This window comes from Archocentrus centrarchus, chromosome 20, assembly GCF_007364275.1.
Source record: "Archocentrus centrarchus isolate MPI-CPG fArcCen1 chromosome 20, fArcCen1, whole genome shotgun sequence".
Classification (NCBI taxonomy): Eukaryota; Metazoa; Chordata; class Actinopteri; order Cichliformes; family Cichlidae; genus Archocentrus; species Archocentrus centrarchus.
The window spans coordinates 14764157-14780754 of record NC_044365.1 but is presented as its reverse complement, the minus strand read 5'-3'; the positions used below and the strand labels follow the sequence as shown (position 1 = coordinate 14780754).

General features: G+C 40.8%; 1 protein-coding gene across 3 annotated transcripts in view; it reads left to right on the top strand.

Annotated features, from left to right (window-relative positions):
* Window positions 1-16598, top strand: part of mmp16a (matrix metallopeptidase 16a (membrane-inserted)) — a 74924-nt gene that overhangs the window by 21475 nt on the left and 36851 nt on the right. For all 3 annotated transcript variants that reach the window (XM_030756629.1, XM_030756627.1, XM_030756628.1), the window contains one exon: window positions 6415-6719. In XM_030756629.1, coding sequence (XP_030612489.1) covers window positions 6415-6719 — 305 coding nt within the window. The remainder of the gene's footprint in view (window positions 1-6414; window positions 6720-16598) is intronic.

The window sequence follows — 16598 nt, the reverse complement described above, 5'->3', positions numbered from 1 at the left end:
TGCAGCTGCTCCTTTTATTTCAGATTGGTGCAATGGAGGTAGTTGGAGAGTGCAGCACAATCATCTAAAGATTCTTATAATCTGCTTAAATGTTCTGTATATATTGTTACAGCAGGCCACCATATTTTAAATCTGGTTCAAGTATCAAAATCTTACCAGTAATTTAAGATATGCTGTGTTGGCTGCAAGCAAATCATTCATTGTGTAATAAGGAGCAGCATCCTTTCGCATTCACTGCGAAAGGATGCTGCTACAGTGAGCCAGTCACTGTAGCTACATTGGTCACAAGCCAACAATTTAACCAGATTATCAAAATCACTGTATGTGCAGAAAATATTAAGGATCCTGAACCACTTTTGAGATTGATGGACCTCACAGAGCTCAACAGTTGCAAATCTTTAAAATTCAAATTGAAGTTAGCCATTAGACTTAAACCGGCAGTTTTATCTATCTATCTGTCTAGTGCTAGAATATACATATCCCCACTTAGAAAATGCAAATTATGTTCTAACCTTGAATCTTAGGGGATTTTCTGCCGTTCTTCTCTGCAGGCCTTTCACAGCTTTGTCAGGTTGGAGCTATTTGCAGGTCCTTCCTTATTGATAGGGTTTAAGCCAGAGCTCTGGCTTGGCTGTTCAAGGACACACATTGTCCCTAATTGGGATAATTGGTTTAGCTAATTGGTCTTATTTATGTTTAATTCTGTTAGCTGTTGGATCTAAGATGTTACGCAGTCCCCCATCTACCATCTTACTGTGCTAATGCCTGGAAGTTGTAAACAGTGAATGTGAAATTAAGACAGATGCTTGTCAAACCAGTATTGTTTGGCAATATTTTGATTTAGTTATATATAGACAGTTTTAGAATAATTGGCATATAACTACAGATCAATAAGCATGTGGATATTAACCTGCAGTGAAAGAAGGCTGTGTATGTGCTGTCAGTGTTAATGTAAGAAATTAACAGTGATAAAATTAGATTTACCAACAAGAACATCCCCAGTCACTAAGCCTGTTTAGCGCTGTCTCGACTGTGTGTTGAGGGTCATTACCTTGTTGGAAGGAGAACCTTCAGCTTAGTCAAAGGTCACGAGTGCTCAGTTTTTCATTAAGGATATCTTAATGAATCTTAAAACACACACCACATAACATGATTGTGCCACTGCCATGCTCCACTGTAGGGATGGTACTGAGCAGAGGGCGAGCGCTGCCTGATTTCCTCAGAACATCAAACTTAAAACTGAAAGTAAACCATTCACTCCCAGATCAGGAATTGAATGGTTGCTCATAGTCATTGGACCCCATTGGACCCCAAGTGCCTTCTACCAAAGGGACAGGTGCTACAGCAAAACAATCACTTTAGCTCAGCAACAGCATCATTTTTACTGCTTGTTGATGCCCTTTCAGTTAGATATCAAAGTTGACTTTTAGGGATATCAGGTCTTTTTCTTTCTTGGTGAGTAAGTTGAACTGTAGAAAACAAACCAAAAAAAAATGATGTCATTATTTCTCCCTGACAAACCGCTGCTTTTCTCTCACATGCTTTAAGCATTTAAAATAGTTTTGAAGAAATAGCGCTGACATTTGGAAAGTATAACAAATGCATGTAAGCCCCAGGTGCCCGCTGGTCTCCATGTAGCCACATACAGTACTTTCTGTGGGGAGGCACTAATTAGCTTTGGCATCCCTACTGTTCTCCCTGCGTGCAGGTACTATTACAGCACATGAGTTGCATTAGGAATCATTATCACCTCGCAGTATGGAGTTTAATATCTGGTGTGGCCTCAGAGCAGACGGGGATTATTTCCATTTGTTGTTTTGCAGCTTCGCCCTGCATGTGTTACCCTCTTTATCTAGCTTGTCCTTAAACTAGGACACACATACAGAGGGTTGGGTCACAGACTCAAATGAAAACCATCTTTTTATTCCTCAGGTGACCTCAGTTGTTGATAAAGGCCTTCCAAACAGACCAGGAGAAGGGAATGTATTCGCAAAGAATACTGGTGGTGCTACAATGTTTAATTTATATTTTTTTATCCCTGGGAAGACGTTTGTACCTTTGTGACTCTCTCTGGGTCAGCTGATATTGAGTTGAAGGAGGGACTGTTTCTTTGTCTTATCATGTTTGTACTTCAATCTGGTCTACATAAGCCCTTTCAAAGACAAAATGGCTATTCGTGATGCCTCTTTACAATTAGGTGGGAGTAGTTTGCTTACTCAACAGCCAACCATCCCAGTAATGCCACTTCTAGATGATGTTCAGGATTGTTTCTGTAATTTAAGGCTTTGTCAGCTCCCATGTTAAGATGCCTGCATTTATTACTTACACTAATTGTGGAATAGTTCAACATGCACACAATTTCAGATCAAGTTCATTTATTAAAATAACAACAGCAAAAAAAAACACAAACAAAACAAAAAATAAGAAAATAATCATAATAATCATGATAATGAATAATAACATGTTCAAAAAGGTGTAGGAAGAAATATAAGCTTATTTAATCCCACCGTCTTTCCACTATTTAGTAACTAATCATCATTTTTCTTTCCGTTTATGCCTGTCCCATCATAAATCCTTCCTTACAATTTGTTACAATCTGTTTGGATTTATAACCCCAGTAACTCGCCAAGACATTTCTGCCTCTTTTGTTCTTCGTTTTATGAATTCCCTGTACAGTGTATTTTTCTTTTTTCTTGCATTTTGTAAACTCTCTGTGATCCATGGCCAATCTGAATATTTTTGCTTCCTGCTGTCTTGTGTTATTGGACAATTTTTATCATACAGTGCCATGAATAGTCTTAAAAATGTGCCATATGCATTGTCAATATCAATTTCCTTGTATACATTATCCCAATTCTGAATTAATGGGTCTTAAATGTATTCATGGTTTCTTCTGTCCTTACATGTCTGTATCTTAGTTGTTCCTCTGCCTGATTTCTCTTGTAATTAGTGTCATAAACCACAAAAACTGGTAGGTGGTCACTTCATTGATTAATATTCCGCTCACAGTGTTGTTGTCCATGTCATTAGTGAAAATATTGTCAATTAAGGTGGCACAGTGAGGTTTAATTTTGCTTGGCCTGGTGATTTTAGGACATAAAAAAACTGTACGTTGTGTTAAGAAATTTGTTGGTCATGTTGTGCTTATTTGGCTTTAGCAGGTCAGTGTTAAAATCAGATAAAAATAACCTTTTGATTGTTTTTGAGAACATTTCTTCTATCCAGTCCTTAAATACCTGAATGCTTGAGTGCTCTCTAGGCACAGCTGATCATTACATTTTTCATTTTTTCCTCACAAATTTCAATTGTTATACATTCTAGTAAGTTATCAGTCACAGCTGTCACACACAGCTACCCCCCCCCCCCCATTCACTCCAGATTCTTCAATTTACACAGCTAACTTCATCCAGTTCAAAGTCTGCAGTTCTGCTTATTTTATTTTATTTGCTAGTTTCTTATTTATTTTAATGGTGTGATTAAACTGTTCATCAGTGGAGTAGCAGCATTTGTCACTGATGTTGGAGAAGAAATTATTCTCTGGGTCTGTATCCTTCTCTAATTCCAGAACATTATGGTTTGTGTAAAATGTTCTCAGTTCCAGTTTATCTTAAACAAAATTCCATTGAATTATATTGTTGCTGTAGCCGGATGCAGATGAAGTTCTTTCCACTTGTGCCGTGTGGTGTGTCGTGGGTCACGTCACATTACACGATAGACTATGTATAAAAATAAATGATGACGGCCTGGCTATCCTAAGGAATTTAAACACAAATCCTTTTAAATGATTACTTCTATTACTACTACTACTAATTATTATTATTATTATTATTGCCTGGTGGCCATTAAATTGCATGTAAAGAAAACAAAATACTAATGGAAAGATGTAGACCTTAGCTTTTTAATTTAAAGTTATTCCATGATTCCTTGTCTCAATTTATCTTGTCTTAAATGATCTTCTCTTTCATTAGCAGCGACTTCTCATATACGGTCTAATTTCTTAGCACCGGAGAGTCGGCAATTTAGTGTTTTCTTTTTTCATTGCAGTGAGTTTTTTATTGGAGGCTGACAGATCACGTACTGCTTGTCCTCCACGTGTTTTATTCTTTTTCTTGTTGTCCGTTAGTCGTTTTAATATCGACTAAGATGCCCAAGCTTTTTTTTTCACTTGAGCCACAGCGAGTGTTTTTATTTTTTTATTTAAACCATTGTAACTCTGTGGAAAGCTGCGCCTTTTTTGGCTTCCTTTTTTGTGCACAATTGTTTAAAAAAAGCCGGACTCTGGCCTGCTTTCTTGCCTCTCTTGCAACATTGTTATTTATCACTTTCTTCACTTCACCTGGAAGTAAACATGTTTCCTTATATAGAGAGAGGTGGTCATACCAAATACCTTATACAGTATTTCTATGTATGTTTGAACTTATTTCCTATTTTCTAGCACAATATAATGAAATGAAGGGTGGCTCATGAAAGTGCCTCTGCTATATAGCCAAGATGGTGACCATAGAGACATTATGATTGCATCTTCTGGAGTTTTTCATGTAGCTGTACTCAAGAGTGTGAAATAGCGTAACTCCCAATGCAGTGTGAGGCATGACAGTTGTTGTGAACAGAATGGAGCATTTACCAGTTAAAGAGACATCAGACACTGTTTAAGGAGCTACTGGAGAGCTGAAAGGAGGCTGAATGTTGGCTTTGAGGTGGACAAAAACACAACTCTAACCTCTAATGCCTCTGTGTCTCGACTCACTGCATAAATGAGCTGCTGTTTGCCAACATGTCATGTCAGGCCTGTCAGTGGAGCTTTAAATTTCGGCTAAATATGTAGTATGCTAACATATCATATGAATATCATATACAGACGGCAGCCCTGCTTCTTTACATTCCTGATGGTTTGTTTATGTATACCTGTCTTTTACAATGACATGTGTCCCATTACTTTGTGAAAATACTGTGTGTGTGTGTGTGTGTGTGTGTGTGTGTGTGTGTGTGTTTCTGCTGGGCTCGGTTTGGAAATCATTAGCAGAAAGCGAGAGTTTTACGAAACTTTTGAGCGTAATTAAGGCAAACATGTCTGATGGAGTGGTAGTGGGCTTGAAATAGCCGATAGAGAAAGAAAAGAAGATTGTGATTTTGTATAAGAGCAATTTAAAGGAAGATAGCAGTCTGTTCAATAGCAGTATTTATAATTCACGACCAGCCTTTGTGCTTCCCTTTTCACCGAGTTTGATTTAATAATGAATCCGGGCTTACATGCAGGATAAATTTGCAGTGTATGTAAATGTGCCTTGCAGCCACAGACAAAAGCATTCTGATAATATTTATTCCTATTATGGAAAATGACAGCCTGACAGCCAAACACAGAAACTGTGAAGAACTAAAATGAAAAAGGGAACAAAGGCGACAAGGTGACGGAGGGTACACAAAGGAGATAGGGTGGATGGGAGGAGATAACAGGGAAGTCTTGAATAAACTTGAAACAGTTGAACAAGAAGAAGAAAAAAAAAAACCCAAAGAAACTGACACAGCGCTGTTTTGACGCACACTTTATTTACACACTCCACTTGTGAAATTAAACATCAGTGAACCATCTTTCCTCCCAAATCAGACACTGTAGTACCAGCAGCAGAATAACACACAGAGTGCCGTGTGTTTACAAGTGTCTAAGTTGACTGATGTAAGCTACACCTATCTGTCTGTCCCCGGAGACAAACCAAATTTTAATAGAGCGTGACACTGAGATATTGTCAGAGCGAATAAAGTGGAGAGAGGTTTTTCCTGATTGCCCAAACCAGACTGTGGCTCTCAGCAGGCAGTGGACTGTTGATAATCCTTAATTAGAAAATAAATTCCAGAGGCAGGAAATTGTCCCATCCTCTCCACACCTGCACCGACTCAAAGCCGGCAGGGGAGGACTCAGCTGTTTTCGCTCACAAATCGCTCCATTTAACTCTCCGTTGGCGAGCAGGATGAGCGTGAAATGGCAGCATGCAGGGAAAACAGTGATAGTTGGGTTTTTTTGTTTGGTGTAGTGAGATCACATAGATTGACGTGAAGTGATGTTCTCCTTTTTCAGCCCTTGTGCCTGAAACTGACTGTTGGTTTCTATCTCACCATGTCTCAGGCTTCACGGGACTTTATTTTCTCCACTGATTTGATTTTATTCTTTAATTTTTTCCTCTGAGTGGTCATCCAGCACAATAAGCCACTCTTGGGTGTGTTTATTTTACTCAGCGCTGTGACCTCCTAAGAGTCTTATCAGACCAATTTACAATGGATTTGCTCTTCCCGACAGCTGAAAGAAATCCAGATTTGAGGCTTACTGGGGCATGATGATAAAAGAAAATTATGTGGTCGTGTGAAATGTTTACAAAGGCTCCTGTTCCAGTCTAACTTTTTTGTCTCATGTCGTTGCAGCATAAAGAACGTGACACCTAAAGTGGGTGCTGAGGAGACCCATGATGCCATTCGGCGAGCTTTTGACGTGTGGCAGAACGTGACACCGCTGCGCTTTGAGGCTGTGCCCTACAGCGAGCTGGAGAGGAGCAAGAAAGACGTGGACATCACCATCATCTTTGCTTCAGGTTTCCATGGTGACAGCTCACCTTTCGATGGTGAGGGGGGCTTTCTGGCCCATGCCTACTTTCCAGGGCCGGGAATAGGAGGCGACACACACTTTGACTCAGATGAGCCGTGGACGCTGGGCAACCCCAACCATGATGGTAAGGGTGGCATTTACACTGTTGACCCTTGTGGCTTGTTTTGATGGAGTTTGTTGCAAAAACCCAACAAAAGAGACATCAGTGATAAAGCAGTGTTTTGTTTTTTTTAATTAGGTATTTATAACAAAATAGTCCCAAAAGCCCCTCAACCAAGAATAGTCTGGACCAGAAGCCCAACTGGTGACCTTTTTAATAAACCACTGCTGATAATTGGTTTTCTACAGTGACTGAGAGCTGGTGTGGCACGATGTGCCATGACATGCAAAAAGGTTCAAATGAGTTTAATTTACACACAAAATATCCGTAAAAATGTAAAAGTATCTTAGTAATTTAAAGTAATGTTTTTGTTAATGGGCAGCATGGTGGTGTGTGGTTAGCACTGCTGCCTCACAGCTAGAACGACACCTGGAAGGGTTGGGTTCAATTCCACCTTGGCCCGGGCATTTCTTTCTGTGTGGAGTTTGCATGTTCTCCCCATGTATGCATGGTGCGTGGGTTTCCTCCCACAGTCCTAAGACTCTCCAACAGGTTGGTGACCTGTATAGGCTGTACCCTGCCTTTTGCCCTATGTCAGCTGGGAGGCTCCAGAGACCCACCCCCCCACCCCGTGACCCTAAACAGGATAAGCAGAAGTGAACGGATGGATTCTTGTTAATGATGCAGAGGTTTAACCCAAAGGGGGGCAGTCTCTTGGACTGTGTAGTTTCATGCCAGAGAGCACAAAGATTCATGAGACTGTTAATGTTCTTGTTCAACTGCAGTTAAGCTGAATTTGGTCCTTGATTGTGTGTTCATTTTCACTTAATATTAAACAACGTTTGATGCTCAGAAGCTCACATAAATAGTCAAGACATCCATCCCACTGCTTTTGATTTTAGGTAAGCCCACGGTGATATTACACATGAATGAAAAGGAAATGCGAGTGTTCTGCCCTTTTTATGCTTGCCTGCTTTATTTCGCCAAAAGTAGACAAAAATGATTGACTCAGAGATATCGTGATCCTCAAGCTAAATACATGGACTTTCCCGCAGCCTTGATTACAAAACATTAAAACGGGAAATTGATTTCCATACTGCAGACATAGATTTATGGATTAGAAATAGATTTAATAATTTACTCCATGGGGCAGCACGGTGGCACAGTGGTTAGCACTGTTGCCTCACAGATAGAATACCATCTGGAAGGCCTGGGTTCGATTCCACCTTGGCCCAGGCCTCTCCCTCTCTCTGTGTGGAGTTTGCATGTTCTCCCCGTGCTTGCGTGGGTTTCCTCCGGGTACTCCGGTTTCCTCCCACATTCCAAAGACATGCACTTACTGGGGTTAGGTTGATTGGCTAATCTAAATTGCCCATAGGTGTGAATGTGAGTGTGAGTGTGAAAGGTTGTTCGTCTCTCTGTGTTGGCCCTGCAACAGGCTGGCGACCTGTTCAGGGTGTACCCTGCCTCTCGCCCTATGACAGCTGGGATAGGCTCCAGCCCCCCCCACGACCCTGAACAGGATAAGCGGAAGCGAATGGATGGATGGATGGATGGATGGATGGATGGATGGATGGAATTTACTCCATGCATTTGTTGCCTTAAAATTTTAACATTTACTATAATACACCTGTGATAACTGTGGAAGCAGAAGATATTTTGTTATGTCTTCTCTCACTGAGCCACAGGTCTTTATGCTGTGGGTTTTGCTGGGTGAGCTCACTCCTCATTTCTGGTCTGCTCTGGTGTGATTTACAAGTCTGATTTGCTGAGGCTTGCTCAGTCATCTCTCTTCTGGAAGCAGATACCTCCCTCGCTGAACTACAGCAATCATATTGCCTCTCACTCTGCACTGATCTCAAGCCCGTGCCCTAGCTGAGTACTTGCCCTCAGAGCCTTGTAGTTTGTCAGACTGCCTTTAGTGGGGTCTGCATGTCATTCTGTTGTGTGTGTGTGGTGCATTTTGAGCAACCGTGTTGCTGTCCGTCGTTATACTGAGGTACAACAGATCTCTACTTGTGTTTTTTGTGTATCAGTGGCAGCCAGTCAGCTAAACTCCCAGGTGAACCTCTGAACCCTGTATGTCCTTCAGCAAGGAGAGGTGGGGGTGGTGGGGGGTCTGCAAAATTACATAACAGCAAAGATAATCTAATCAAAATCAGACTTGTCTTTGAGTTTGTAAAACTGCATGATCTTCTTGTTGAATCCCTCATTAAATTTCAGGAGTGGCCTCACCCTACAGAGACAACTCAAAAGGAGTCATGACTGTTAGTGAGTCATGAGCCAAAACAATAACAGTGGTGACTGAGTGCAGAGCCAAGGCGATGCTCTTAAGAATGAGGGACACCGATGAAATAAAAAAGAACAGATGTGTTTCCGAGCAGGAAGGCAGCAGAGATAACAGCAAGCAAAAAGAGAGGATAACAGAGAATGGCAGAGTATGTCTAGACAAATATTGGAAGTTCAAGTGCTCAAAAGTAAGACAGAAGGAGAGGGAGAGACTGAATGAGCAGCGTAGCGAGAAGTAAAGAAAACATTTGAAGAGGAAAGGCAAGAGAGGAGATGAGTGGGAGCTGCTGAACACCACTTGTTGGAAATTGAAGTAAGTAACTCGCTGTTGAAGACAGAATTTTAAGCAGGAGCGGAGGGTCATTTTTTGGTTTAAACAGTATGTAGTGAACGGCTTTCTTTCTTTTAGGAATACTTTGTTTGATTGAACGAGTGTTCATCATTATTATCACGAGTGATGGGATGACGATGACCCTAAAGAAACAGCTGACGTAGCTGCTGGGTCATTCTGCTGCTGTGATAAAATATTAACACACATGTGCAGTTGAAGACCCACACACACGCACACATCGAGAAGCAGCTGTCACAGAAGGCTGTGATTCACTCCCTTCAACGTACACGCTCACTTCCTCCCTTCAGCCTACAGCCCCGCTGTGGCCCATACTTATGTGAATACATCCCATAATACAGGCACCTCTATTACGCTCTCTGGAGCTTGCATTTTTTGCCAAATGCAAGCGTGTACTGGCTCAATTCTGACTGCTCGACGTGGCGGGGGCTGCTCTTATTCCTGCGTGATGGCTGGTGTTACACTGAGATGAGTTTTGAAGACACATACAGCTCAAATCTGCCTTTAACCATTTTTTTTTTTTAAATCCTGAAATGTAACAATTCCTATGCCAAAAACTATTGCAAATATCAGGCTCTCTGTATCGCTCTGCCAGATTGTTTTTCTTGTCTTGGCACGATAGCAAATCTTTGAGGCATAGTGTGGCTTTTGGCAGGCAAAGACTTAAAAACTGTAAGATAATAGTACTGCAAGCCATAACACTACAACTTTAGTACTAATAATTAAACATAGTCCTGTTTCATTGCAACATGTACTGTTGCAACCAGTGTAGCTGTGATCAGACTAATACATCATGACACAATCTCTTATGATACAAAAGCGATATTGATACTATGGCTGCAGTATTTCTTCACTTAGCTGAATTTTTATTTCACCATATAAACACAGAAAGACTGAACTCTTGATCTGGCCATTTATTAGCTCAGCTTTCCAGAAAGATGGAAAATAAAAAGAGTATACAACATTTTAAAGCATTTGCAGTTACTCCCGTGTTTTGCATCCTTATACAGTAGATGGATGGTAATGGAGCATAAAGTGTCACATAAGTGCAATGTCCTTGCTGTCAAATAAAGGCAAAAAAAAAAAAAATGATAAAATGTGTTAACTAACAGCTCAATAAGACCGAAAGCTCCTCAGACACCAGAAAAACTACACAGAGGTTATAATGTTTGGAGACTAGAGAGACTCGACTCTGTAGAACTGTGGAAAGTTGTCATAATCTGCTCTTACATGGATTTTATTGGCCAGTGCAGTACCTGTATATATATATTTTTTGACCCTGTGCTCTATAATGGAGCTTTCTGCGCTGGCACTCCCGCTGTGTCGATATTGTGCTCCTGCTCATACGGAAGAGGGAAACATGGCCTTGCACTGCTAAAAGAAGTGATGCTTCTTAGGTTGTGACTGCGTTTTTTTTCCTCACTAATGTGTAACGATGGAAATGATGCACATGTTCAGAAGCTTTTTCATGCCATTCCAGTGGGCTGACTCATGATTTACAATCCAAAGATGCAAAAATCAACATGGCTTTACACATCTGAAATCAAATGCAATAAAAGCACAAGTGCAGATGTTCAATTTAATCTAGATTCCATATATTTCCAGTGCATGCTATTTCAAGGATTTGAAAACCATCTATCATTCATCCCTTTCCTTACCCACACTTTGTAGGAACAGCTGGGAATGATGTAATGTTTGCTCAGACCAGCACATGATTTTTTTTGGCTTTTCGTTTCTTTTTCTCATCTTTTTTTTTTTCTTTTAGTCTCCTCTCCCTCCTTTTTATTGTGTTTCAAAGTTAGAATCTCACACAGACACAGGAGATATGAGCCGCTGTCCAGTAAGCTGTCATACCTAATCCCCCCCCCCCTTACACAGTTGTAGAGCAAAAAAAAAATTATCCTGGCAACTTTTGTCAGAATTGCACATTTGATGTTATTGTTGTTGTTTTGGATGATGGGTGATGGGATCACTGTTTGCATGGAGAAAAAACACTGCAATGCATCTATGTAAGCAATCACATACACACTTCCTCTCTCACATGGCTGCACTGTTTTGGCCGCACCTTTTCTCACACTCGAGCACAGGTGTTAGTTGAGAGGGGATTACACAAAAGTTTAATTCAGACAGGAGAGTGGTGTAAAAATAGGTGCAGCTTTGCAGATCCCTTCAAAGCAGGCAAGTGTTATAAAAGTACAGCATTTCTTTTGTTTGTTTGTTTGATGAGCTTAAAATCATTAATTTAGGAGTCTGATGGTTATTAATAGCCCCGGTTACACTGGCCAAGAGAGGTTTCCAACCGACTGGCAACCTCTGGTCACTGGGGAAAAATAGATATTTACTAACTGGTTGGTGAGTGTTTTAAGGAGGTTACTTTCTGTCACTAAGTGAAATTGGTTGCAAAAAGGTATGCAGTGCTGCACTGAAAACCTCTTTGCAATTTTTTTGGTTGCTAGCAGATTTCTGCAGTCATCTGTAGTTCGTATGGAAAATGCTGACTTGTCTGCAAACACTTGCCAACTACTTGCCAGTAGAGAAACTATAAAGAGTGTGACGAAAACTGGAAACGGAGACTTTTGCTTTCAGTATAAAAGTTACATCTTTTGAAACGTGCTGGTTTCAGCAGTAAGGCTCAACTTTTACTTTGAAGGCAGACAATCTCCATTTCTGGTTTGCATCAACTTGTTTCACTATAGGAGCTATAGCAAGGGTTTGCAGACAAGTCAACATCTTTCATGCTATCTGTGGGCAACCGCGGCAATCTGTCAGCAACCAAAGCAGTCACAAGGACGTTTTTGGTGCAGCACCATATACCTCTTTGCAACCAATTTCATTCTCAATTGGTATTAGGTTATTTTGTGTTTGTATATTGGTTGTTGTTTTTGTGGTCAAGAAAGTGGAATAGTGGAATTGTCAAAAGGTTGATATCTTGTCATAGTTCAGGATAGATAAGAAACTGAATTCAAGGTACACGGGGAAAGGCATAAAATTATTATTTATAGCAATTTGCTTTTAATGGAGATTACACTAAAATAATGGCACAGTGGAGCCTAAATATCTGACAGTATTTATATCATAGAGCTTGTAGTCCATATAGTACAGTGCCATAACAATCGTTCACTGTATTTTCACAGGGGAAATTCTTGAGAAAATGATTTTCACATTAATGGATATTGAATGTTAGCTGTGGCCCCTCATACAAGTAAACACACCAAGGCTGTGCCAGACCATCTGTGGAGACTCCACTTTCATCCACTTATTAGCTGTGTGCTCACTAATAACATCATGTGGGTTTTTTGAGAGCCATTTTTAACAAGCAGATGCACTGTAAGTGGCCACAGAAAGATTTGCAGAAGGTCTAGTTGTTACTTGGATGGAACCAAAATAAAAAATGTTAGATTTTCCAATGCAGAAGAGAATGGATGGATGGAGATTTTCCAATGTTCCACTTAAGATATATGATGTCATTTTAGCTCTTGTTTAGTCTAATGCATTTCTAAAAGACTTGCATGTCACAGTTGGAAGAGCCAATGTGTCGTATTCTGTAACCAACAAACCAAAAAAACAACAAAAAACAATAGTTGGGGTTACCTGCAGAAATAATCGGAGGTCTCCAAACTTTCTTTTAGTGTGCATATGTACATAATTGTGTTCAAAGTCACCACTATGTGCTGTTTCACCTGGTACAGTCATAATGCTAGCTTCGCTACTTGAGGTAATAACATGTTCAAGTACAACGAGGCTATGAGGGACGTGTCCTTCGCAGGATGCGGCCCCTAATTTGGACATTGTGCGTCGATATAATCTGTATGCCGGGAACTCGCGCACTGAGAAACGTTCCACGGTGCAAAGTGCGATTAAAATGCGTTAAAATTTTTAACGCGTTAATTTCCCCATAATTAATTAATCGAAATTAACGCGTTAAAGTCCCACCCCTAATATATATATATATATATTTATATATATTTGTGTGCCATTTGTGTGTCGTGATTGTGAAAGTCTAAACTCTTGAGGAGTGACTCTCATCCAGAGTCAGTTATCGCTTTTGCTTCACCCTAAACCCTCTCCTCTTCTGGGCTGCGTGTGTGGTAACAAGTGCTGCGGATGAGCGCAGAGTTGCACAGATCGCGTTACACCTTTTACGTGCAGGGTGTCGTGCCTTGAAAGAGTGAGCGAAGGTTGTTTGACACAGAGCTTGGGTGAGATCCTTTTTCATGAAGTCTATGTTGGATTTTACTCATCCATTCCTTCCCTGCCTCTTTTTTTTTTGTTACTACATGTCAGCCTCTTGTGCTACTTTGAAAGAAACATTGCTTGATTTCTTTAAGCAACACTTGTTAACAAGCCTTAACAATCACCAGTCTGTCAGCTGGATTTATTCAAGCTGATGATTTGTGAATTCCATCCTTTAGGTAGATAGCAACATTGTTTGTTGTATGCTGTAATCTCAAAACTGCTGGCACCTTAAAGTGGTCGGTTCCTTTCCTCTTGTCTTTGAGCTGTTAAAGAAGGACGGCGTCATATTGAAATGAAACACACTGTAACTGATACTGGAGAATCTTTTTCTTTTTACATGTCTTTCTCTCACTTTGTTATGTTATTAGCTCTGCTCTGCTCTGAGAATTCACACATCATTGTGTTAAGGATTACGCAATGATAGCTTCTAGTGTTATTTTAGCCAGAATGATGCACAGTGAGAGACAACAGGGAGGCAGTGTGAGGGGGTGGGTGATCAGCCAATATTCCCATTCACTGTGCACCAACCCCATGGCCAAAACAGAGAGAAGTGCTCCTGGAGTTCCTGCAGCTGCCATACACTCCCTGACTGCCTGGCTTAGGAGCCTGATGGATGAATAGCTGTGAGAGATCAATAGATGCAGGGATAGATAGATGCATGAGAGAATGGACTAAAGACATCGTAGGGTACGATCGAAGCAGAGCAGAGGCTGAATGTGAAAATTATGCAGGGAGGATAAGAGGATGGCATGAGACATCATGGAAAAAGAAAAAAAATGGTGGATGTAGCATCAGAGTGCTGGAGGGCAGAGAGAAGTTTGTGGAGGGATTTAGTGTGAACACATGATAAGGAGTAAAGAACTGGAACTGGAGATGGAGATGATTAGATTGTCTCTTCAGCAGATCTCAACGTGCCGTGACCACATTTGCAAAAGTTTTTTTTGATAGTTTTCCATTTGCTCACCAAAAAAACCCCCAAAAAAACAAAAAGCGAGGGAAATAAGCAACAGCGCTCATCTGCGCTCTATCACAAGGTCATCTTTGTGGGCTGAGGCCGCTGTGTTTTTCTTTGTGAAAAATCAAAGCGATTCATGCAGGAATAGATAAGATGTAGTCCATTTAGACTTTAAGTTATAGAGAGGCTGATTGGATTTGAGGGGGGAAAAAAATAGCTTGGCACTAAAGAAAAACTTCATCACACTCACTGCATACCATGACTGTACACAAACACCCAGTTTCACCCGAGGGTGACTTATAAGGCCTGGTATGTCTTCAAGGACCTCCAGCCTCCGGTAATATCAGGGGAAACTATGTAACAACACAGCATGAAGGCTAGACCTACACACAGGAAATGAGAGATTCCAGGGCATTATTATGGTCTTCACCCTTACCCCAAAAATGAACCAGAGAGGTTAGAAAAGCACAACCTCACCAGGGAAAAATACTCCAAGAATTTATATTTCCAGGTATGAGATTAGAAAATGGGGCCAGAGTTAGTGGGGCACTTGTTAACTGAGTGAAGGTTGGTTGATGGAGGGAATGTCGGGATGGGCTCGACATCGATCAACACATTTGATTGATGGACTTAGGAGAAAGCTCGGATCCCTGATGACATTCGGCAGAACAGTTTATCATCGATGTCCAATCCTTGTTATTCAATTGTGCATTCAAAGCAGATGTCATTTTGGGTGTTTTTACTAGCTGACGGTAAAAGGAGATCAATTTTAGGCGTTTCCGCGGCAGGCAGAGCTGGCATTGTTATGTGCGGCAGCCTCTGTTGAGTCAGGGTACTGTAAAGAATGAGAAAACAGAAGACCAACAAAAAAAAAAGGCAAAGAGGAAAAAAAAGTAGAGACGTTAGAGCAGGTAGAGTACAAGAGAGAGAAAAGGAAGAGTAGTTGAGGAACTGAAGAACATATGGTGTCCTTGCAGGTTTATTTTTAGGCTGCTACTCCTACTGGGTGATGAGGAGGAAGCAGTGCACTCTGTCTTTTCCACCCTGTTTCTCTTATTCTCTCGTTTCTCACTTTGATTCTTGCACTCGCTCCGTCCATTAGGTTCAGTGGGTTTGGTTGGCATAGCACTTGATGTGTTTCCAAAGCACTGTTATAAAGCTGTTAAAATGGTAATGACTACAATACAAATCAATCCAGCGAAAAAACAGAAAAAGAAAAACAGAATAAAAAAACAAATGTGATTCAGATATGGGGCTGCCTGCTTATCCCAAAGCAAGAACCGGAGGAACCGTGTTTCTTTGCTTGATTGACTCGATGATATTTCCTTCTGGCTGTGGCGGGCAGTAACATACTTAATAGCCAGCACTTGCCCAGATTGAAGAGTCATTTTGCCTTGTTGTCCAGACATTAAAATTACAATATATATTTTTCCAAATGGTGGACGTCTCTGTATGTTTAGACAAAGTTTTGGGAAGGTTGGTTCTGTCTGCTGTCAGACTTCGGTCATTCCGTCTGTGCACTGCCACGGTCTTTTTTTAGATTTCTTATCGGGTTTTTTTTTTTCCAAGTCTCCTGCTGCATGTTTGGATTTGTCGTTACGCTCCAGCAAGTGATGTATTTCTATTTTTCTTAACTTGTAATTTGGTCTAATTTTCAAAGTGGCGTCTCCTCTGTGTTTTGTGGCTGGCTCGGGTTTATGATGTCAGGAGCTGGCTCAGGGATTCCTTTTTGTGTTGACTTCCCAGCATGAAAGGGCGTAGAGTCATTCATGTTCTTTGATGTGGCTTTAAAAAAAAAAAAAAAACTGGCTGCCTACCCTGCATGCAAAGTGTGACTTTTACTAAAGCTGCTATATTCCCGAGATATTTTGATGGAGTACATTGAGTACATGCTGTTGTTAGTTGTGATTTCGTGCTCTGCAAAATCTAAAGTAAGCAAACCAATTTTCATCATCTGTTGCAGAGATCGACTTGAGTGATATCAAACCGCTTGACCAGTCAGCAATATTTAACACTGCAGGCCCCCAAAGATGCTTAACTTTGAGAAATTGCTGCCTTACAATTAGGTATGGAT